Raw genomic sequence first — 25,160 nt, 5'->3', positions numbered from 1 at the left:
AGCTCCCTTTTCTTTCCTTCCGCCAAAGTCGATAGCAGTTGCTGCCAAGGATCTGCCAATCTCCCATGCTCAAACTCAAAAAAAGGGTCCCAGTCATACTTGTTCTTTCCTTCCACCGAATCAGTCCATAGCAATTGCTGCCAAGGGTCTGCCAGTCTCCCATACTCAAACTTGAGGAAGAAGTCCCAATCATGCTTGTTAATTCTTTTATATTCCAGTATTTCAGATGTTCCAGGGGCTTCTTCCTTTGTCCTTCTCTCCTTTTGCAAATTTACGGTACACTGGTCCTGTTCATCAAGTCCTTTATTTTCTGAAGCTGCAGGCTTTTGGTTGATACTTTCCATCTGAACGTCCTCTCCTTCTTCTTCTTCCTTTCCCCCTATTTCCAAAACTATCTCTTCTGTTCCGGCTGCCGGGTTATTTTCCAGCTTTTTGTCATCAGCAGAGTTACACAATTTCAGATTCAAGGTCACAAGTTGTTTGCTCATATCTGCAGTCTGTTCTTGTAGAATTCCCACGAGAAAAAACATCCTTTCAATCTCTGCCAGTAATTTTCCTTCTGCAGCCATTGCAGTATCTTTTGTTCCCTCCAGGGGGATTGCCGGTCCAATCGTTCCTTTCCAACAGTTCGTTACTTTATTATTCACAAATACTTTGTTTCCAATCAGTTCAAATACAATATGTCCCCTTTAATCCAAAAGAAATTTTCTAAGTCTCTCAATTCCAGCCTTTAGTTGCCCGTCTGACAGCTCTTTTGACAGCTGTCAAACTTTCTTTCTCCTTTTCCTCGGGCTCACACACAGGACCCTCCCGGGTCCAGAATGAGGGGGGGGGAAATTACACAAAAACTTCTAAAGTTCCTCTCTCCTCTCCAGCACAATAGCTTTTTAATCCAATTCGTGCAAGTTGTTTTTCTAAGCACAAAAGTCTTTCCACCTCAGTGCTCTTCTCCTTGCTTAAATCTTTTTGTGGGGGGGGGGGAGTGTGGACTTCCTTTTAGCACATCCCCCGGTCGTACTCCAATCCAAGGTAAAATTTTAATATCAAATTTCCGTTCTACTCACGGGTTCTTTATTTCAGTCCGAATTTCAGGAAGAAAGACAGCGCTCTCCGGCCATGGCTCGCGGCTTCGCTCCGCCGAGGTAGCGATGGACTCTCAGCACCGCGCCGCACCCCAGTCCACTCCGCAGCCTTTAAAAAGGCTCTTCGCGGGTCGGGGAGGGCGTTTAAGGTGCCCACCGAGTCACCAAGTCCGCAGGCTTCAGCGCCTGCGGTTTTTAAGGGTCCCCGTGTCGCCGGCACGGCAAGACCCGTCCTCAGCGGAGCCGATTCCCTCCGGAGCTCGGAGGGAATCCGCCATTACCGGATCGCGCTATCCCGGAAGTCAATAGTACCATATTTTTCACTCTATAGGATGCACCGGCCTATAGGACGCACCGCACCATAGAAGGGGAAGAACAGGGGAGGGGGATTTTTTCTTGTTCTCCCCCTCTAAAACAAGGTGTGTTTAAGGTGCATTCACTCAAAGCCTCCGGAGCGCAGTGGGAGTTCCCGCTGCGCTCTGGAGGCTTCAGGCGGCTGCCATCCCCAAGCTAGAACAGCAAGACCATCTCACTGTTCTGGCTTCGGGGACAGCCTTTCTAGCCTCTGCGGGGCAGCGGGGTGAAGGCACCCCGCTGCCCTGCAGAGGCTTTGCGCGCAGCCATCCCCAAGCTAGAACAGCGATACCGAGCGCTCCGCAGCACTCTGTCTCCCTGTTCTGGCTTTGGGCTTAGCCGCGCAGCCTGCATTTGCTCTATAGGACGCATACACATTTCCCCTTAATTTTTGGAGGGGGAAAAGTGCCTCCTATAGAGCGAAAAATACGATACTTGCTCACTGTTGTTTCTCAGTGACTGGTATTCAGAGACAAGCTCTCTCTAATCCTAGAGGTAGAACATACTCATGGTTAACAGCGGTTGGCTGATACCTTATCCTCCAAGAATTTATCTAGCCCATTTTAAAGCGACCCAAGTTCTGTTTCATGGACCAATTCTCAGCCATAAAATACTATCCCCAAGCAAAGCTTCCAGACAATAGGTTTCCAGTCCTGAAAGTCAATGCCACACATAAATTTAGTATCTACTGCTCTGTTCTTTGGCTGGGCTGTGAAGATCAAGTAGCATTTTCTTTATTTTGATGCCTACCCTACCCTACATAACAGACATCTTATGTCTTCAAAGAACATGCCTGGTCAAACAAAGGAATTTATGCAGCAAGGTGCAGTGGCGCCCATTGGCTTAGATGGCTTTAAAAAGAGGGCTGGGCAAACTCATGAAGCATAGCACTATCGATGGCTACTAGTCATAGTGGCTCTATGCTACCCTCCAGGATCAGAGGCAGTATAATATCCTGCTTCTAGGAAGCCATCTGGTTGACCACATTTGGAAACCAGGTGTTGGACTAGAGATGTTCTGATCCAGCAAGACTGTTCTGGGTGTATCATGTATCACACATGTGTTATGGCAGTCACATCTGTTTTCCAGTATACCAGCTACAACCCTTAAGTCAGATCTATTATACGTGCCTTCTACATATATTTTCTCAAAGTTACCTACTAACAGAAAAAAAGAGTTCCCTTTATGCTTGGGATACAAAGGTAAACAAATCTTGAGGACTGTGGTAGTGCATCAAAATTGCAATCGTCAGATCAGCCAAGGACAAACAGTGGTCTCCAGGAATGATATTAATGGGGTTTCAAATACCGTATTTTTTGCTCTATAAGACTCACTTTTTCCCTCCTAAAAAGTAAGGGGAAATGTTTGTGCGTCTTATGGAGCAAATACAGGCTGCGCAGCTATCCCAGAAGCCAGAACAGCAAGAGGGATCACTGCTTTTGCTGCACAGTGATCCCTCTTGCTGTTCTGGCTTCTGGGATTCAGATTATATTTTTTTCTTGTTTTCCTTCTTCAAAAACTAGGTGTGTCTTATGGTCTGGTGCGTCTTATAGAACGAAAAGTACGGTACATCAACTACAAGTTAAATACTCTCCTTTTATTATCATTTCTAGCGATGAGATTACTTACCTGTGCAGCCAATGTGTTTATAAAACCTATACTCTAAATGCAGCTGTGGGGCACGAGATTTTAATGGCTCCTACGAAAACAGAATGAAAAAATAGTCAAATTAAATGGAACTCTATGGCAGCCTTAGCATCTCTCAAACTTGGAAAACCACCTAGGATTTAATTTGACTGGCTTTGAAGAACTGCTATTAAATCCTTGCCCTTTGAATTTCCAACACAAAATATCAGGTGAGAATTCATGAGAGGCCAACTTCAATGTAGGCAAAAACTGAAGATAAGCAGCTACATGGTCACACTGTCAGATAGGAAGGAGCCTAATATTAAGCATCTGTCAAAGAACTTAATTTGGGTCATTAATCTGAATTACATACATGATATTTCATGTATGTATGTATGTATGTATGTTACCTGCCTTAAAATCTGCGGATGAAGGGAAGGATATAAGTTAAATAAATAAATAAGTTAGAAAGAAGTGACCATTCACTAAAAAATATTATTAAGATACATGGCAGGTTAATAACAAAACAGCTTTCCAAATCTCTTTATGGAAGCATTTCATGAATGTGTTTACAACAGGGAAGTGTTCTACCAAGAGTTTAAAAGACAACAGTTTACAGAGATGTCCAGGAAAACTTAGTCTAGATCAACGGGAGAATAATCTAAACTCCTAATTTGCTTAACACTCAGAATTTCAGAGATGTTTAAAAACTGCACATTACTCACCAGTTTGATTGCTACGTATTCATTTGTATAAAGATTTTTGCCTGCAATGGAAACAGAGACACAATAAACATCACAATGGTGACAGGTAAGTCAGTATTGCTAGTTTTTCAGGTTTCCAGAATTAAAAGAGGTTTACTCCAGTCTTCACCAACCTGGTCTCTCCAGATATTAGGGCTACAAGTACCATCAGCCCCAGTCAATATGGCTGTGCTGGCTGGCACTGATGGCAGTTTTAGTTCAAAACATCTAGTCTGCTGTATAACTGAATCAATTAAATCTGACTACAGTCGTATTTTGGAAGTCCGTTCAACTTCCAAAATGTTTGAAAACCAAATTGCAGCTTCTGATTGGCTGCAGGAAGCTCCTGCAGCCAATCAGAAGCTGCAGAAGCCCCGTTGGACATTCGGCTTCCAAAAATAGTTCACAGACTGGGATACTCGCTTCTGGATTTGTGATGTTTGGGAGCCAAAGCATTTGGGAACTAAGCTGTTCAAAAACCAAGATGTGACTGCATGTTATTATGAGTATGTTGTTTATGTGCCAAAAATAATTATATACAATATTAGAGGGGATAATGTGCAATTCACCTATTCTTTATCACCCATTGTTTTAGAACATAAATTCTTCAATGTTTTAATGTTTCTTTTATATACATTTAATAATACAAAACTATTCAGAGAAAAGTATGGCGAAGAATGTCCCTATGTAGGGGGGGGAGGGAACCAAACAAAAATGTTTTTAAAAAGTTTTTTTAAAGAAAACTGAGCCTAAACAAACTTAAACAAACCCAAGTTTCACATAAGCACAAAGGTCTTGAAATTGTCAGCTAGAATGCCTACTTCATTTATATACTATTGCTAAAGTTTAAAGTGTATGCATGGTAGTCAATTGAAATATAATTTATATCCAACTTTTATATGAACTACCTCGTGCTTATACTTTTCTTCAGAAGTATAACTGAAATTTGAGTTTAAATAAAATTCCTCATTCTTTTGAGGCTCAAATAAAATCATGATAAATGAAACCCTAGTGAGGTTTATTTTACTCCCCAACTAAAACTTGCTGTAAAGTCTTTCCCAAGTAGTGTATCAGCTACAGAGTAAACACAAAGTCCAACCTCTTTGGGGCGAGGGGAGAAAGGTGAAGAAAGAGCATTCATGTTACGAGGAAGCAAGAATCAAAATTAGGAGCTGCCTACCTGCCCTTCGGTGTTTGGGGCAGGAAAAAAATTAAGGGTCCTGGACAGAGGAGGAAAATATAGGCATGTGTCTTTAATTCAGAATATAAGATTTAAGTTGACTGAACAAGCAAACCACTGATTAGATGTGCAAATCAAACAAGTTATTGATTAGATTTGCATATGGGTAAAAGTATATCAGAAGAAGCACAATTCATTTATTTTTAGATGATGCGCATGTATCATAGCCGAAACCTTAGCATTTCTTTTATGTGTGAGAAAACAGAGAATGTATGGGATTATGGCTGGACAAACCTGAATAGCTAAACTGCCTCATTAGCATTGAGAATTTCAGAGAATTGTGGATGAAATAGTATCTGCATGCATTATAGCTACCTAAGATGTTTTATATGGTGAGTAGCATGTGCTGTTGGTGTGGACAGGGGAAGGCTGACTTTGTCCTTAGCTGGTGGTTTTACCCAGAAGCAAGAAAGTTTAGGAATAATATTGTACACACGGATCCCGCTATCAAAACACTTGTTATCTGAAATCTCAGTTATCTGAACATAAAGAATTATACGCAAACTTCACTGCACAAGGCTGGCTCGGATATCTGAACAACTGGAGTTTGCCTACCTTCTTACTTGTTTGTGTTTTGCTGGTTGGAGGAGGCAATTTTAGGCAGAAACCATGTGGGGGAGGCAGGGACGCAGGTGGCGCTGTGGGCTAAAGCCTCAGCGTCTAGGACTTGCCGATCGAAAGGTCGGCAGTTCGAATCCCTGCGGCGGGGTGCGCTCCCGCTGCTCGGTCCCAGCGCCTGCCAACCTAGCAGTTCGAAAGCACCTCCGGGTGCAAGTAGATAAATAGGGACCGCTTACCAGCGGGAAGGTAAACAGCGTTTCCGTGTGCGGCTCTGGCTCGCCAGAGCAGCGATGTCACGCTGGCCACGTGACCCGGAAGTGTCTCCGGACAGCGCTGGCCCCTGGCCTCTTGAGTCAGATGGGCGCACAACCCCAGAGTCTGGCAAGACTGGCCCGCATGGGCAGGGGTACCTTTACCTTTACCTTTATGTGGGGGAGGGGAAGGGGGAGAGATCAGACAAATCAGTTTTTCTTTTGCTTGCCTTTAGCTGATTGGATGCTGCAGTTTCAGGCAGAGTGGAGGGAGGTAGCATGGGTTAGAAATGTTCCCATAGGAAATAATGGATATCATCATCTCATTTTAAGAAACAGCATTCTGCAGCAACCAGTACAAACTGGTAGGTATTATACTGGGCTTTAATTATTTTATCTGCTCTAAAAAATAAAAGCAAAATAATTGCTTGTTTATATGGGAAAATTTCATTTAGCAGTATTATGGAACAGAAAATTATATACTGTAGAATTCTGAAAAACAGCCGCTCAAGAAAGAACTGCATTAAGCATTGTTTATAAATTTATATAAGCTTCATCATTTTCTGTATATATATGGAAATTACTCAGCTAAACCAAGTTATGTATAGTAAAAAATAGCATATTAAAACTTCCTGACCAGAAAAAAGGGGGGGAAAGAAAGATGTCACCCAAGTAAAGAAGTGTTAATTATAACTTTCATATGAAACAATATGAAAAACATACGTTTTGGATGAGGTATGTATATACTGCAGCAAAAACTGCCTTAGAAAGGGCATCCCCCTTACACAGGAGACAGGGAAATGCCTTTCCTAAGGTGACACCTGCTATCTGAAGTTTTGACATGTACTGTACATTAATTGCACAATTAGGGACACCTTTTTAGCTGATCAAAAGATTTTAACTAAATAGTGTAGCCCTGTTTACAACCTGTGAAAGTTATATGCTCTTACCTAGCCTGAGCTCTCCGAAATTTCCACTGCCTATCTTCTTGCCAACTCTGAAATTGGGCCCAACCATAAGAACACCAGAGGCTGAAGTGGAACTTGATGCTCGGGAACTGTGTGAACTTCTTGCTGGATTTCCTTTTCCGGTTCGCCTTTCATCTTTCTCCCTAGTAAGATGGTCCATGATCTTAAAATAAAAATATCTTCCAGTGAGCAGGATTTGGACTTTGCACTTATTCTTGAAGAGAGAAATATATATCCAGAAGAATCATTGGGTCAAACTATAAAATCATTTGGAGATCTTTTGGCACCATATCCAAGTTATTCGTGTTCTTCCACCGAACATTCGATGGGCAACTCCAGAGTCCTCCACAAGGTAGGGGAGAATCTTATATAACCTACAACAGAAAAAAGGGCAATTGTAAGATCAAAATCCTATTTATAAAAGAACAAGCTGTTCACTAAAATAGAATTCAATGATAGCTATTTTGGAATCAGCATTTTCATCAGGTTGCCAGTGTCAGTGTAACCATTTGTTGTTTCTCACTGTGGAAAATATAAACTTGAATAGAGATGCACACTACCCATAGCCATTCCCAGCTATGGAAACGGCAGTTTTCCTCCATTCCAAAAGTCTCACACTTTTCAATCTAAGATATTAGAAGAATATCTTAGCTCTATATCAGGTAACAAAGAAGTGGATCTGGCTACACTTATGAACAATGTTCATGAGTCTAGATGTACAGAACAAAGGGACAAATAACGCTTGACAGAAATAACGCCCAAGAACACAAATGCATTCGTACATCATACAAATCACACTGTCAGCTAATGCTTTGGGTAAAGTAAGGGTAGCCAGAGTTTAATTTTTAGGTTTGCTTTATGCAAGGCTTTTGCATTTTTGCATTATGAATACAATTTCAACATTATATTTTACAAAATTAAGATTATGAATTTTAAACATTATATATGCTATGTAGAATTCTACAAGGCATCTCAGTCAAACCCCAGAGTTCTCTTAAAGTTTCTTAAATCTGTCTTAATGCAGAAGTGGTTGCTGCTATGTTTTGTAGCATTTTAAATAGTATTTAAAACAAAGTAAGTATAAATACAATTTTAAATGCTATAAAACATAGCAGCAATTGCTTCTGCATTAAAACAGATTTAAAAGACTTTAAATTCTATATTGTAAGCAGCCCTAGAAGTTTTCAAACTGCAGATGGGGTATGAAATGTTTAACATAAAGTTGGTTTCAAAAGCAGACATGATAAAATTCTTCAACCTAATGCTGATTATATTAAGCATTGTCACAGCTTCAGTTTTTAAATGTTAGAAGGAAAGTCAATTTTACTCACACACACACACTCCAACACTTTTAAATGCCTTATTCATCAAACTGGCATAAGAGAGGCAATACTTCTTTGCCTAACAGTGTACCCTTCACACTTAGCCCCACTAATCATGAAACAAATTTGAAGTCTGTCATTACCGATGTTTACTTGCCCAATCCCCAGCCAAGAACACAAAAGCTAAGTCCTCAGATTCTGGAGACATCACAGACCCAAAACATAATGTCTATTACTGCCAGCTCTAGAGATAGTTGTAAACATTCTCGGTAAATGAATCTCACTAAGAAATAGTTCATATCCATGTACTTTTAAATTTTTCAGCCACATATCAAGTTCTCTGTATCACTATTGCCTAAAACTTAAAAATTGTTGTCTGCTTGATATAAAATACTTCCTTTGAGGGAGATTTATAACAGAAAAGTAAAAAAAAATACCGTATTTTTTGCACCATAACACTCACTTTTTTCCTCCTAGAAAGTAAGGGGAAATGTCTGTGCGTGTTATGGAGCGAATGCCTACGGATGACGGGGGGATCTGCTGCAGTTGTGAGCAGAGGATCCATGGTTCCCCTTCCTTCCCTCCTCCGTGGCTCACTTTGAAACAGCAAAGCGGGAGAAGATCCGCTGAGTGGGGAGGAGAGAGGGACAGAGAGCCTGCTTGCTTTAAAGGAGCAAAGCGGGAGAGGAGAGGAGCCTTCTCCTCTTACACCCCTCTTCTGCATTATTAGCAGCATCCTTCTCCACACACCCCACACGTGTTCCTTCTCCCCTTAAACTCCTCTCCTGCATTATTAGCAGCATCCTTCTCCACCCACCCCACGTGTGTTCCTTCTCCCCTTAAACTCCTCTCCTGCATTATTAGCAGCATCCTTCTCCACCCACCCCACGTGTGTTCCTTCTCCCCTTAAACCCCATCGCCTGCATTATTAGCAGCATCCTTTTTTTTGCATTGGGCTACCCCAAACTCACCCTCAGATGACATGTCTGTGGCCACAGCATGAACCACAAAAATCATACATCCACTGTTTCGTTTAGAATATACTTTTTTCTTGTTTTCCTCCTCTAAAAACTATGTGCGTGTTATGGTCGGGTGCGTGTTATAGAGCGAAAAATACGGTAATTAAAATAGTTCCTTAGCAGGCTGAGATACTTTTATCTTTAGACTGACCAATTATACTTGCACTTTGATGTTAATATGCACATTCAAAGAAAGACAGAGCCTTGTTGACTTAATTTGAATACACCATAGGAATCAGACTTCACTGAAGTTGTGCAGCTTATTTCATTTAAGTCAATTTATAAAACAAAACATTAGAAATGACAAGGTTTTATCTTCCTAGGGGCCTATTACCCATACTATTACCATGAGTTTGGATTGCTTCCCTATTATAAAATTCCCTAATCCTTCTCGTGTATTAAAGCTGTACATTCAGTTTGACTCAAATTACTCTGATTGCATTAACTTGTATTCCTAATTATATGTACTTTTCAGCTCATCACAGCGCCTCTTCTGTAATACAGTCCTGAAGATTGTCAGAAACTTTTAAGATACAAATAAACTGAGGCGGCATAATAAAGACAAGACAACCTAGTGTCCATGCACTAAACTAACATTACCGTATGGGAACAGTTCTGCTCTAAAACATAATCTCAAACAATAGCCATATCCAAATGCATTTTTAAAAAATGAAATAGAAATAGTTACTAATATTGTATTCTGTTATCCTAACTTTTTACTTGCCATATTCTGCTGTTTGACAACCCTAGAATGTATTTTCAGAGCTCCTGAAACCTTTACTTAGTTCAGTCACTCTTTAACTTGCTTAAAAACAGGTAGAGATGGGGTTTTTTAAGTCTGGTACCCAACATTTTCACTAAAGGATAAACTATGTTATATGAACAAAAGAAGCTGTCATATACCAAGTCCGAATATTGGTACATCTTGCCTAGCCTTGTCCGCTCTGACCAACAGTTTTCCCCAGCTCTACTACCCAAAAGCTAAAAACTGATACTGAACCAAAGAACTGATTCATGCAAAGCATTTAGCCTTCCAACAGCAGGACGAGGGGGAAAGAACTGGGGGAGAACCCATATGAACCATTTTCTCTTTTAGAATAATTTGTGAAATGCTTTTTAATAAATAGTTTTAAAGTATTGTTTTAACAGTACTTTATTCAATCAAAAATAATGTAATACCTTTGTAACACTCTAACAGTATTAGGCAATTACCTGCTCAGCATCAGATTTAGGGAAGTTTAGACAGTTTCCCAAAAAAAGGTGCCGAGCCGAAGGGGTGCATAACAACAACAACAACAACAACAACAACAACAACAACCTATATTTACACGAGTACCTACTCAAACTTATGGGGGGCATCACATTTTGTCCTTGCTTAAAGGTAAATTGACCCCTGACCATTAGGTCCAGTTGTGACAGACTCTGGGCTTGCGGTGCTCATCTAGCTTTATTGGCCGAGGGAGCCGGCGTACAGCTTCCGGGTCATGTGGCCAGCATGACAAAGTCGCTTCTGGCGAACCAGAGCAGCGCACGGAAACGCCATTTAACTTCCCGCCGGAGCGGTATCTATTTATCTACTTGCACTTGGACGTGCTTTCGAACTGCTAGGTTGGCAGGAGCCGGGACCGAGCAACAGGAGCTCACCCCATCACGGGGATTCGGACCGCCGAACTTCCGATCGGCAAGTCCTAGGCTCTGTGGTTTAACCCTTGCTTAGGGCACCATATTACCAAAGCCAGCCTCTGACTCTGTACACTGCAGACATGTACAACTCAAAGCTATTTCTGTTAAGATGAGAAAGCCTACTGTTTTCCCCACAAGAAAATTCCACATCTGTTGAGGGAACAGCACTTTTGCTAGAACAAACTTCCATATACATTCAATCCAATTAATAGATTTTTGTACACAGCCACTAGATATGTCACTGCACAGGAGAATCTCCTCACGCTCACCCACTAAAAGATAGTAGTTGTTGCTGGGCAAGGCAGTGGTGGTGACAGCAGCTCAGATAACTTAAGATGCCTCCACAAGTTCAAAATATGCAAGACAAACTAGCTTAAAATATTGGTTAATGGCCATTCAAGCTCACCAATCAGTTGGCATTTTACTGTCCAGTCCATATGTGGATATTGCACCATACAAAGTGTAAGGTGGCTTTGTGATCTCATTTGGATGGAACTGAGAGGCCACTGCCAGTCAGAGTAGACAATACTTCACAAGATGGATCAACTGTCTGACCTGGTATAAGGCGGCTTCCTATGTAAATTATGTATACCCGGCTGCAAAAGCAAAAGATAAAAAGCCCAAGTAGAAAATACAAAAGAAACAGAATTCCTATTTGCTTCATTTCTGTCTAGGAAAAAGGTAATGTCAGATGTAGTACTGTAATGCAGATATGTTTGAAAAACTGTATGATCTGATTTTGTGAAAATTTAAGGCAATACCTAATTTTCCATATTTTTTTTAATGGCTGCTATAATAGGCTATTTTTCTAACTACTATCCTCTCAGACTCCCCATTAACCTAATTATTTTGACATACCTGGCTCAGAAAGGATAGGTACAATAGCATTTTGTCGTTTAACCCAAGAAAAATCTTTATGTTCCAAGTTACATGTCTTCTGTAAAACCCAATTGGCCGGTTGATGTTGAGAAGCTGCATCACCCTAGAATGTGAGAGACTCATAGAACTTAGGTGGCTGTGATAACATAATGCTGTTCAAGTGTTATTCAGCGAGTATAATCACAACCGTTAGGAAGGCAAGGAGTCCTCACGTTGAATAATATTTTGCCGTTTAAAAACAGTAAGTAATAATCGAAAAGTCACGTGTATTATTTTGAAGTCATGTGTATTACACTTAGAATTTACTGAGCACTTTAAAAACTATGGGTTGTACCCAGCTAAGTTCTACCCTGAGTAGACACACTGAAATTAAGATCTCTATATTAGTCACATCCATTAATTTTAGTACAGTAGTGAGCACGACTAAAATTGGATACAATTCTATTATGCACAGCACTGACTCTGTCCAACAAGATTTATAAATCAATACATACTGGAATTATTCTCTTTCTTCAAGTTCTTTAGCACTTAAAAGAGCTCTGTGAAGGAAGAATAACCCTAATATTTCATATGTCTACTTTGTGTATATGACCAACCAACAGCTCCTCTTTCTGGTCTGTAGAAACAGATATCTTTCTGCTCATATTCAGGCATGAAAAGACAGAACACAAAACTATTAATGTTTAGCCCAGAATAAAACAGTTTAATCACTTGGTGTCAAGAATGAATGAGAAGTATGTCTACTGGGGCTGGAGAGGTATTTGGAGCCATGCTTTATCTATAGCTGCATAAAAAGCTGGGACCAGAGCAATATTCCAAAAGTTTCAGCAATGACAAGCAAGTCTTCACCAGAGGTACTCAATACCGTGTTAGAAACTCAGATATGTAAGCTATTCACTAAATGGCTCCTTAAACCTAGACTATGGGCGCAACAACAGAATGTCTAGTCACCACCGGGAGGGGGGGGAGATTGTGTATATTGCCAATGTTAATATATTTTACAATTCAGTCACACATTTTAACAATTACGGTAATCTTTTTTTCAAAACAAGTGAACTAATATACAATTCACATCAATGACTCATTTTTAATATCACATTTTTCATGGCAATTATTAACGGACCACCAGAAACATTAATGGGGGTTAGCCTCAGCAGTAGTGGACAATCGTAAGTCATTTGAACAATTAATATTTATAAATACAGATATGTACATAGATACTCTTAACCAAATATATTAAGTCACAGGTTCATCAAGTACTGCAGTCACAGTTAAATATGTTTGTTATATCAAAATTCTTGGAAGAACAGGCCTAACCGCAGAATCCTAAACATTTCAACACAGAAATAGATGCTACTGAATTCAAAAGAGCCTGCTCTCAGGCAAATGGGATTGGGATCACAACCTAATTCATTATTTTTCAGCAGTACCTCTATAATAGCATGTTTATGAATACTCCATTTGCAAGATAACGTGTTTTGCAGGACTGCCTGTACAGTTGAATCTTCAGAATCTTGTTACCTAAAAGGTTTTGGGTACTTGGGATGCCACATTTCTTGTGGCATGTAAGCTCAGAGACCAGGGGCGGTGGTGGCTGTTGTCCAGTGGACTCCCAAGGAGAGAGGAGAGAAGAGGAGGCCGAGGGAACACTTCACAAGGGAGGGTGTTCAAAAAGAGGTGAGGGGCTGCCCGCAGGCAACAGGGGAGCTGCAGAAAGAATGGTTGGTCAAGGGAGCAGTGGACTCAGAAAGGTTGAAAACCTCTGGTGTACATGATCAACATCCAGCTCAATTGTCTTCCAGCTTGCACTGCTCAGATTAGAACTCTAACACATATGTTACTATTATTATAGTTGTTGTTTTTGTTGCTGTGGTAATTTTCAGCAAAGTTCCATGATTCCTACTGGGGCAAAACCCTAGCATGTGCAAGCTTGACGCAACAACAGATGGCAACATTCTTTCTTTAGAATTTAGGCAGCAACCCTATGGAAAACTTCACACATATATTTTAAAATCAACTAAGACTGCCATCCTCAGTCCACTTATCTGTAAATAAGCTTCAATGAATTCAATGGGATTAGCTTGAGTAGGCATGTATAGGATTGCATTGTAAATTTATCCATACTGGGGAGGTAAAATAATTGGGAGCTGAGTCCTGTGGTATGGAGTACGATGAAATACTTCCACCTTTTCCTCTCTGTATCCATACTGAATGAACTCTGATTTCAGTAAGCAGCACTGTATAGTGCTAAAGTTAGGGTGCTAAGTGGCACTGGTACACTCAAAATATAAAACAATAATTATCTTAAGTCTTTCTTTTTCAGAAAACAAATAACAAATGTATCATGGCAGGAGCTTTCATGGACCACTGTTCAATCCAGATGCATGAAGTTTTTATCCCAGGTTGTAAGTAAATGTGTGTGGCATGATATATTTGTTTACAGACATATACACATGTTAGGTAGGTGGAGTGTAAACGGTGAGATTAAATGGAAAAACTAAAACCAGATTTTCCACATTTCATTTCCCTCTGATTTCACTGTTTACAATAAGCACCTGATAAATTTTGGGGTAATACTAATATTAACAGTCTTCCAACATTTATAACAAGCCTCTGTCTCCTCAGAAGTAATCCTCTCTGGACTCTAGAGGGCTTACTCTCAAGGACTGAAGTCTTATTTTACTAATCCTGAGGGAAAGAAGAAACATTACAACTTCTATAATGAAAGGAGAGTCAAGCCCAAATTCTTAAAGAAGGAAAGTAGGCAATGGAGGTGGGAGGAACAAAAGATTGCATAATCTCCCCTCTTTCTTCCAAATGTCCTCACCAGCTGCTACTTCTGACAACAGAACAAGGGGGCAACAAAATATATTATTTGGGGGACAAGTTGGTGATGGTAACCCACCTTCCCCTTCCATGTTGTCCTCTGCTCAGTTTTCAAAAATTAATTTGATAAACACACTCACTGACATGATCTTTCTGATGTTTGGCGGCACTTCACCTTCAAGTCCACCAAGCCTACCCCTCTCTCTCAACTCACAAACCTTTCAGGCAAAGCAATAAAAATATTATAAAGGCAAGCTATAGCCTGCCACACTCACACTCTTAATGTAGCTCCTCTGCTCTCTGAATGAATAAAAGATAAAGATTGGGAAATGCTGCAAACTGGATTGGCTGGAGGCATTGATTGGGACCACCCTTTCTCTACGGTATATTGCTCTGTCCTGAAGGCCTGCTGAATGTTGGGAGGGAGGGTTAATAGAGGGGTGCTCCATCCCAATGCCCTCCCTCAGGTTTTTCTGTATATGAAGGAAAGAGCCGATATGGGGGGAATTGTCCCCACCACAGCAAACAGGGGTGAGACCTAGCAACACATCATATAGCGATTGTTCAATGGATGCATGCATGCTGAGGCTTGTAGCTGCCTGGCCTTCAGAGGAAGACTGAAAATGGAGTCCAGAGAGATTGAGAGAGTAATTTGGTGAAGGCCGGGTGGGGGCAAAGAGTGGAGCTCTGATGGGGGCAATCATCATAATCTAAAGTGAAATCCCCCTTGAGAGATGGATTAATGAGTGTGTGTTGCAGGGAGAATAACAGAGACTGGGTTCTTCTGGCTTTAAGAGTTCTGGAATTATTGGGAGAGCAATGCTCCACTTGTGCAAACTCACCGTCATCCCCAACACTCTAAAGCAGAAGAACAAAGCAGAAGCAGAGCTTAGAATTTGACTGGGGTTTGGAGTCTTGCTCTGAAAATGAACAAGCCAAGATGAGTTCCACTTCTCTGGACAGGCAAGCAAATGCCTTGACCTAAATTTACCAACCCACCATATACAGTGGTACCTCGGGTTAAGAACTTAATTTGTTCTGAAGGTCCGTTCTTAACCTGAAACTGTTCTTAACCTGAGGTACCACTTTAGCTAATGGGGCCTCCCACTGCTGCCACACTGCCGCCGCCCAATCTCTATTTTCATCCTGAAGCAAAGTTCTTAACCTAAGGTACTATTTCTGGGTTAGAGGAGTCTGTAACCTGAAGCATCTGTAACCCGAGGTACCACTGTATATCAATGTCTATAAACATTTTGAATAAATCTGCATAGTTTAGCCACTTATTTGTAGTTCAGTCAACAGCTAAAAGTGGTTACCATGGATGCAGTTCACAGTTGTACCCACGCATCAGTGCTGAGAAACTGAACAAGTAGGTGGCTACAGGATATCTGAACCCTGATAGCACAAAGAGGCTGGATTTTTTTCTGCAGCAATAAGTTCTACTGCACCCATAAATCATAGGTTAGAATAAATTATCTTAATATTTATGCTCTCTCCAGGTTACATAAGTTTCCCAGTAATGAAAAGCAGCGTAATAGCAAATGCCACACAGACGTTCTAACACGGCAGGCATCATTGCTCAGTCATTTTGTGTTTATAAAGCACCTACAATAAGCTGTATATAATAACTAGGTAAAATGGTAACCAAGGCCTTGCCCACCTATTTATCATAAAAGTGTTCAGAAGACAGCACCAAATGAAGCTTTCTGTTTTTTAACATGAAACAAAAGCTTCAACTATTTTAACTGGTCTTAGGCCCCACATACAGTATATGGAAACCTAATACATACTCATCTGTACTGTAATCCAAACCAAGGCTACTAACATATCTAAAAGCATGCCTAACAGAAATGTTACACAGCCTCTAGATTGAGTTCAAAGCATTTCCCTGGGTTATCCATTTCAATGAATAATAATAATAATAATAATAATAATATATTTGTACCCCGTCCATCTGACTGGGTTGCTCCAGCCACTCTGGGAGGCTTCCAAAGTATATCAAAACATAATAAAACATTTAAAAGCTTCCCTTTACATAATAATAATAACAATAATTTATTATTATGAGCCGATGACCACCTTGAAAGGAGGCTCCCACTGCAGTTCCCTAACATTTTCTCGATCTGCATGTGGGTTGGTAGCTGTTCAAGGTACAGTTGAGCTTACATTTGCAAGGTCTGTGCCATAAACAGCTTTATAAAAACAAACACAGTCACTTTGAACTAATCCCAGAAGTTAATACGGAACCAATGTAATGCTGCAACACTGGTAGGACCAATTTCCTCTTCCCAGTATCAGTTAGGTAGGGCAGGATTCAGCATTTTGCACCAGGTGTTCCAAACCACACACAGGCAAACTCAGCCCTCCAGATGTTTGGGACTACAACTTCCATCATCCCTAGCTAACACGATTAGTGGTCAGGGATGATGGGAATCCCAAAACATCTGGAGGGCCGAGTTTGCCTATGCCTGTTCCAAACCATTTTCAATAGTAACTCCACGTTAGCAACAATGTAGCAGTCAATCCTATAAATTGCACAATGAATAAAGACTATTGCAAACAAAGTGTCACAAAGATAAGAAAGATTCAAGATTCAGTACAATGGTACCTCGGGTTACATACACTTCAGGTTACATACGCTTCAGGTTACAGACTCTGCTAACCCAGAAATATTACCTTGGGGATGAGAACAGAAATCATGCTCCGGCGGCGCGGTGGCAGCAGGAGGCCCCATTAGCTAAAGTGGTGCTTCAGGTTAAGAACAGTTTCAGGTTAAGAACGGACGTCTGGAACAAATTAAGTACTTAACCCGAGGTACCACTATACAAAGAAACCTCTACGTGGCACATACCCTGCACACACACCCCAACACCTCTGTCACTGCTGGATTCACTTTCACTATCCCCTCAAAAATAGCTACCAGGCATTAGTTTAGAACTGGCACCACTATTCTAACTTGTACTTTAAAAATGACAAATTGAACTTAAGTGAGTTATTGAATGATCCTGAATTCTAAATCCTCAGTGCCTCTATATAGATACTGAACAACAAAATCACCTTTCTGAAATGTGCTGGATTCTCTTAAAGACAACTAATTTAAGTATAAAAATCTGTCATTTTCAGCTACCAGGTGTATACTGCAGGCAGAAGTTTGGAAGTTTGCAAATCACATGGGAAGAACACCCTTATTGCACAAGTAGAGCAGGTAAGTCTAAGCGACATCAATCCCATAAATGAGCCATGGCTCCAGTAATTTATGAACCTAACATGTTTGATAAATCAACACTAGTACCACACACTGCTAAAAGAATTTAGTCACATTCCAGTACAGCGGTACCTTGGTTTGCAACCGCTTTGGTTTACAACCGTTTTCTATTACAACCATGTCAAACCCGGAAGTGTGTGTTTTGGATTACAACCAAATTTTTTTTGGGAGGCCCCATTGCCAAAAACACGCCTTGGGTTACAACCTGTTTTGGTTTACAACCAGACCTCCAGAACGGATTATGGTTGTAAACCAAGGTACCACTGTAATATCAATGATGCTAACTCCTAGATGTGTACTTAAATGTCAGGCTACCAGAATAAAAATTGCTAAAATTTTATTTTTGCTTGTGTCTGTGAAATTTGCTCTATTTCTGAATCATGCAGCCTTCAGTTTTAGTAACAATTTTTAAAAAATCTATTCTACAGCTTTCTAACAGGAAGACAGTGACCATTTTAGGAGCGCCCAATGTTTGTAGCTGCTCACGCGCACATTGCATCAAACCCGGAAGTGACCAAAAACATTACAAAAAGAGGTGGAACAGGTTGGGGCGTTTGCAGGCTTTTTCAATGGTGTTTCAAATATACACAATGTGTGGTGCCTTGGAACGAAAACCCTGCATAAATTGGGAGTTTTCTGTAGGTGCAGAGTGATAGGTCACCCACAGTAGTGGAGATCGAAACATCTTCTGGTAATATACTTCATATACCACATATAAGATTCACTCAGGTCCTAACAAAGAATTAAACAAACTTGCTGCTCCCCCCCCCCGAAATAAACAAGTTGTATTTTATAAATAATGTAGTGCAGAAGCATATGCAGGCATTCCATCTGCACTACAATAAGACAGCCAAACTTTAAGCATGACTTGAGAGACTGATTTAACAAGACCTAGTTTCAAGTAACTATGTTTAAGATTACCTCTGGTTTTCAGCTGCATATTTTTAACAAACACAGAGATACACTAGTATAATTTTGGCACATATCTTGGCATCCTTGGACACCATATGAATCTTGCACACATGGTAGTATCAACTGGACAAACACCAAATAAACTATTTTTTAAAAAATTACAAGCTAATACAATCCGAACAGCAAATTATTTTTCTTCATACAAACAATCCTCTTTCAGCCCCACAACTAGTAAAATGCAGAAACAAGGCATATTAAGAAGCACAGCAACAGATCAGCATTAGTTTAGATCTCTACATAAAGGGTAATAACAATAAACTGCAGCATTTTGTCTATGGAATCATCAAGGCTTAGAGAAGAAAAACAATATGCTCAAGAGGCCCATAGCAGAAAGAAAGCAGAAAAACTTCCAAGTTCCTTTAATGGAGTCACATCCTTACTCTTCCTAAATTGTTTAGCTTGGCTTCCTACACAGAGGAGCAAAAGGCTGCATGCTCCGGATATGAAGGATACGAAGTATCCAACACCTACAGAGCATTTCAAAATTGCCAGAAACTTGACTCATAAACACTATGGGTGTGACCCCCCAACAGGTTTAAAGAAAAAAAGACAAACCATGTTTTCCACACCATGTGCAGCTAGCCAGTGGAAGTGTGTTTCACGGGATTTGTGCGTCACAACCCTGTATCAGAAGTATCCTTTTAAAAAAGACTGACAACCAAACATACGATTTCCTAATCTTTGGCAGCATTATTTTGTATAGTGCTCCTTAATTTACCAATACCGCCCCAATATGACCAAATATTGTAGACAAAAGGCTGACCTAGACAGACCATTGGCCTGAACCCCTAATAGCAATTTGGTCTCCTTTGACGGTAGGAAGCATCATAGCAGCAGCAGCAGCACTATTGTCTTCTCCAAAGGCAGAGCTGGTGGGAGGGCAAAACCTGGAAGCTACGAAACTAGGAGGCTTTCTCACACACACGCGCGAACTTTTTGATCAAATACCCCTTAGGAGCCAGTCCTTGGTGGTGAGCAGCAGCTGAGCATTTTGCTAGAGTACATCGAGTTAAGGCAAATACAATCACCATGATTATTCTGAAAACAGGTTGCAGCGGAAAAGCAACACATAGACACACACAAAGAACCCTGGAAACACCTGCGCAAAAGCTCCTGCATGGCTGAAAAGGCTCCGTTCTTCAGCATGGAGGGAAAAGGCGAAACTCTGCTCCAGGCATCCCCCCCCCCAAAAAAAACGGGGCACACGCAGCCTCCACTTTGGGCAACCTCAGCGTATGCGCTTCACGCCAGGCGCGCCAAGTGTTATCAGGGAGGCGAGGCCTGGGCAAGTCAGAACATGCCTGAGCCGAGGGAGCGGCCCCCTCCCCAAATCCCCCCCTTCCTCTCGCCCTGCCTCGCAACGGCAGGCCCCGTCGACCGCCGTTAATGGCACAGAGAGACGCCCCCCGCGCCGCCCTCCTCGGAGGTAAAGCAGCAGCCTGAGGCGCCTCTGCGCTGAGGGAAAAGTCAACGCCGCAAACGGTACCCGCCCTGACCTCCTACCGTCCTGAGGAAAGGCCGCTTCTCCCGGGGTGGGGGGTGGGGTAGGGGGGGCGCGGGAGGGGGCGCGTACCCCGAGCCACTGCCCCCTCCTTCGTCGAAGCACTCTCAGGGGGGGGGGGGAGAGCGGGACACCCCGGAAGCTCTTGCTGCGGACTCACGCCCTACGCCCAGCCGGCGCCCTATCGGAGGGAAGCCAGCCGGCCCGAGGCGCCGTCACAAAAACTGCTTCCGGGTCGCGGGCTCCGCGGACGCGCCTTAGCAACCGCGTTCGGTTACCAAGCGGAAGCTGGAGGGGATTTTGTGGCGAGAGGGGGGGTCACGTGACTCAGAGAGGGAGGAGTCGACACCCCCGCCGAGCAGCCGCTGATTGTGAGGATGTGGAGACACGTGGATTAAAAGGGACCGGAGGGGTGAAGGCGACGCATTCGTTCCAGAGAAGTAGCCGAGTTAATGTTTCCAACAAAAGGGTTGGCTGGAAGCAGAACTGCTATGTCTACTCTAGTGCAAGCCCCCATTCAGTTCAGATCCCTGGCCTGCTCCTGGGAAAGTAGGCGTAGGGTTGCAGCCAATAATAATAATAAATTTTATTTATACCCCGCCCTCCCCAGCCAAGGCCAGGCTCAGGGCGGCTAACAAGCAATAATAAAAACAGGTTGAATGAATACAACTTAAAAACAAGATTAAAACACATTAAAACATTAAAATGCAGCCTCATCGCAGGAGGAGAAAAAAAAGAGGGGGAGGGAATCAAATTGACTCCAAGCCAAAGGCCAGACGGAACAACTCTCTTACAGGCCCTGTGGAAAAAAATCAGATCCTGCAGGGCCCTGGTCTCATGAGACGGAGCGTTCTACCAGGCCGGAGCCAGAGTTGAGAAGGCCCTGGCTTTGGTTGAGTCTAATCTAACTTTCTTACGGCCCAGGACCACTAGGGTGTTGCTATTTATGGACCTTAAGGTCCTCCATGGGGCATACCGGGAGAGGCGGTCCCGTAGGTACGAGGGTCCTAGGCTGTGAAGGTCTTTAAAGGTCAAAAGCAGCACCTTAAATCTGACCCTGTACTCCACCGGGAGCCAGTGCAGCTGGAAAAGCACTGGGTGAATATTCTCCCATGGCAGAGACTCCATGAGGAGCCTCGCTGCAGCATTCTGCACCTGCTGGAGTTTCTGGGACAGCTTCAAGGGCAGCCCCGCATGGAGCGAATTACAGTAGTCAAGCCTGGAGGTGACCATTGCATGGATCACTGTGGCCAGGGCGGTGCGGGAAAGGTAAGGGACCAACTGCTTGAAGCTCCCCCGCCTGCGTGCTTCATCACCTTCGTCATTCCTTCCCAATCTTCCCCTTCCGCATTGAAGGCAATGCCAGCTGCCCTCTTGAACAGACTTGAAGAGTTGAAAGGGGCGCCAAGGGTCATCTAGTCCAACCCGCTGCCATGCAGGAAACTCAGCTAAAGCACCCATGACAGAGGGCCGCCCAGCTCCGCCTAAAAACTTTAAGCAGAGTTCATTCACAACCTCCCGAGGGGGACTGTCCCACTTAGCTGTGGATTTATCTCTGACTCTTCTTTCTGCTTGAAGATCAGAAGAATCTTTATTTGCATCAGTCACTAGCTGTAGCCAATGTTTTTTTTTTCTGGGGGGATGCATACCCCCTAAACATTTTGTGAACCAAATTTGGCCTCATTGAGTGGCAGTATTTCAGTATGTGTAGTAGAGTGAGAGTACCCCTAAACATTTTTTAGGGAGGGAAAAGCACTGGCCGTAGCAATAAGATAAAATATACTGAAGATAGAAATAAAAACCTTAACGATACAAAATACACTTTGGAGGCTTACATCAATAATCAAATCATTTTATTACTTATTACACTTATTTACCACCTTTTTTCCCCAGAGAGCTCAAAGTAGTATATTTTCCTCCCCAGCTCATCCTCACAAGCCTGTGAGGTAGGTTGGGGTGGTGACTGGCGGAAGGTCACCCTGTGAGTTTCATGGCTGAGTAGGGATTCAAACCTAGGTCTCCCAGGTCATGGTCCAACACACTAACAATTTCAATACACTGGCTCTCAAAAATACATTCTCTGTCCCTTTGGCAAAGGCCCCGCTGTCACTGCTCATTTCTCACCTAGTGTGAGCTGTTCTTTTCTATCTTCTATCCCCCATGCCTATCCAGCTTTCTGCTGCCATAATCAATCATGACACCCCTGTTAGATCCCTACACTGGTTCTCCTCTCCCTCCTGCTTCCAGGTGCATCACAGCCACCCTAAGCCTTCTATCTATCATTGTAAATAAAAATTGACCTTTTCCCTTATGGGGTATCCAAGAGCCCATATAGAGTCCTTACATAGGTTCCCTATTGGTAGGAGAGAATAACAGAGGCCAACCAGAGAATATTGAGAAGCAAAGCAGCTAGTAAGCTTGATCTTTATTGATCTGTTGCAACAGGGTGCTCCCCTCACCTGCAGGAGAGAGGAGGGACCCAGAAAAATGGTGCGCAAGGCCTTATAAAGACTTTTGAAATTGCCACCCTGTAGATCAAGACCACCCCCAGAAACATCATACATACATCACAGAAGGGGTGTAACCTAAGACCACCCCCAGATACATCATAACTACATCACAGAAAAGGCGGTCTAAAACAGAAATTTGAATATTGTTTTTCTCCTGTTGTTGTTTATCTCCTGTCTGGCAGATTACTTGATTGGATTGCCTGGGGAGCCTGGTCATTCTTTTGTAGTGATAAATACTTAGTTACTGGGACAGGTCACAGGCTCACACCCTATTCATATCTTAAATGTGTCCTTAAGACAGGATTTGCGAGGAAAGAGACAATGGGGAGGTTTCCCACTTTGACCTTGCAGAGAAAACATTTGGTCAGTTTAGGAATCAAAATGGTTCCAGGTCGGTCTTCCTGTGCTGATCTATGTACGTGCGGTTATGAACATTACCATACATCTAAGACCTCAACATTCCTATCACACTATCTATTTTAAAGATAGTATGTGCAACATCTCTTTTTTCAAGTTACATTTTCTACAGGTCAGTTTCATTTGTTGAGACTCTTCTGAGCCCTCTCCTGGCCTTTCCCTATCTCTTCTCTCACTTTGCTTTCATGAGCTTCACTTCTCCACCTTGACTGTCGTCTACTGCCTCATGGGTGCCAGCTCTCTGATTGTTCCTTACGGATTTCTTCTGATTTCCTCCCTATTACCTTGTATGTTTAAAACCGCTCTCCAAAATAATTGCCTTCCAAAATATATTCAGGATACCACCTCTTCCTTCAAAGCCAATCTGTTTCATGAAATCTTGGACACAATCCTATTTCCATACAAAATACTTCTGACTCAAATAAGCATTCTTTCTGTTTATTCCCATTATTGCTTGCCTCAAAGCGCCACATTTTAGACTGCAAATTCCTCAATGCAGAGAGCTATCCTTTTGTACAGTTGTTCAGCTATTAGAACACGAGAGTCTAATTTCAGGATGGTGGGTTTGAGCCCCATGTTGGGCAAAAAGATTCCTGTATTGCAGTGGTCTATTCCAATTCTACGATTCTGTGAAACACCAAGCATACTGATGGCACTGCATAAATAATAACTCTCAGTTCAAATGGGACCTATCAGTAATTGTGTTTTGCATATTAGCTTTATTATGACAGCTTTCGTGGATTATAGCCCACTCCACATTAGCAGCTAAAGCAATATTCTCACTCAGCAGATATTATATGCAAGTACAGAGACCAAAGGTCATAACACACTGGTGGTATTTGTGGCCTTTGCATAGTTATATGTATATGATATAAGGTGTCGTATCAATAACTGTGAAGCCCAGTTAATGTGTAGGTTTAAAGATTGGTGAACATGCAAATATACCCTGAAGTCAACTGAAACTATTGGATTATGAAATTTGACATTTTAGCTAAACTTTAAGGGTGGGATTCAGCTAAGATTTACTCAAAACAAACCCATTGAAATTAAAGGATCTAACATTTATCCTCATTATTTCACTTGGTCTACTGTGAATAAAAGGTAGCTGAATACCACCCCTAGAGCAGGAGTGACAAATCCACAGCCATTTGAAGTCTGCCAGTCCCCAGCACAATCCTTAACTTCTTCTACTTCTTGCCCCTTCGTCTACTTCTCGCATCCTCCCATTGCTACCAGGTCAAAGCACACTTTCCTGTTTTCTTACTGCCTGAAACCTTGCATCACCATAATGCAAGATGTCTGCAAAAAGCATCTTCCTCTGCCTCACAGCACAATGTGGAGGAAAATACTTTATATCTGCTAATCAGATGCTTAAAGGTCCTGCATCTCTTAAAACTGCAGTTCTCAGATCTGAAAGTGAACTATAATAATTAATAATTATTATTTATACCCCGCCCATCTGGTTGAATTTCCCCAGCCACTCTGGGCGGCTCCCTATCAAGTGTTTAAAACAATACAGCATTAAATATTAAAAACTTCCCTAAACAGGGTTGCCTTCAGGTGTCTTTTAAAGATAAGATAGCTGCTTATTTCCTTGACATCTGATGGGAGGGCGTTCCACAGGGCGGGCGCCACTACCGAGAAGGCCCTCTGCCTGGTTCCCTGTAACCTCCATTTCTTGCAATGAGGGAACCACCAGAAGGCCCTCGGCGCTGGATCTCAGTGTCTGCGTTGAACGATGGGGGTGGAGACGCTCCTTCAGCTATACAGGACCAAGGCCGTTGAGGGCTTTAAAGGTCAGCACCAACACTTTCAATTGTCCTTGGAAACGTACTGGGAGCCAATGCAGATCTCAGGACCGGTGTTATGTGGTCCCGGTGGCCACACCCAGTCACCAGTCTAGCTGCCGCATTCTGGATTAATTGCAGTTTCCGGGTAACC

At 42.2% G+C, this 25,160-nt stretch overlaps 1 protein-coding gene and 1 long non-coding RNA gene across 14 annotated transcripts in view; one reads left to right on the top strand and one right to left on the bottom strand.

Annotated features, from left to right (window-relative positions):
* Nucleotides 1–20,489, bottom strand: part of CSNK1G1 (casein kinase 1 gamma 1) — a 55,516-nt gene extending 35,027 nt beyond the window's left edge. For 5 of the 9 annotated variants that reach the window (XM_081888658.1, XM_081888665.1, XM_081888664.1 and 2 more), the window contains exons 1-4: nt 11,708–11,831; nt 6,808–7,199; nt 3,788–3,828; nt 3,066–3,135 (exon numbers count right to left, since the gene is read on the bottom strand). In XM_081888658.1, the coding sequence (XP_081744784.1) occupies nt 3,066–3,135; nt 3,788–3,828; nt 6,808–6,985 (289 nt within the window). In that variant the 5' untranslated portion in view covers nt 6,986–7,199; nt 11,708–11,831. The other 4 variants (XM_081888661.1, XM_081888659.1, XM_081888662.1 and 1 more) reach the window with 4 other exon arrangements.
* On the top strand, nt 11,854–18,433 carry LOC309356938. Of its 5 annotated transcripts, XR_014162928.1 has the most exons (5): nt 11,854–11,969; nt 13,213–13,775; nt 14,052–14,133; nt 17,678–17,759; nt 18,248–18,433. It is a non-coding gene; the product is annotated as an uncharacterized lncRNA (long non-coding RNA). The 5 variants fall into 5 exon arrangements; XR_014162929.1 differs by lacking the exon at nt 13,213–13,775 and having other exon boundaries at nt 11,870–11,969; nt 14,052–14,143; XR_014162930.1 differs by lacking the exon at nt 11,854–11,969 and having other exon boundaries at nt 13,164–13,775.
* Nucleotides 20,490–25,160: the final 4,671 nt, after the last annotated feature.

The sequence above is a fragment of the Podarcis melisellensis genome (assembly GCF_964234715.1).
Source record: "Podarcis melisellensis genome assembly, chromosome: 14".
In the NCBI taxonomy this organism is placed as follows: Eukaryota; Metazoa; Chordata; class Lepidosauria; order Squamata; family Lacertidae; genus Podarcis; species Podarcis melisellensis.
The sequence above is the reverse complement of the archived record's forward strand: the minus strand, read 5'-3'. Positions and strand labels throughout refer to the sequence as shown.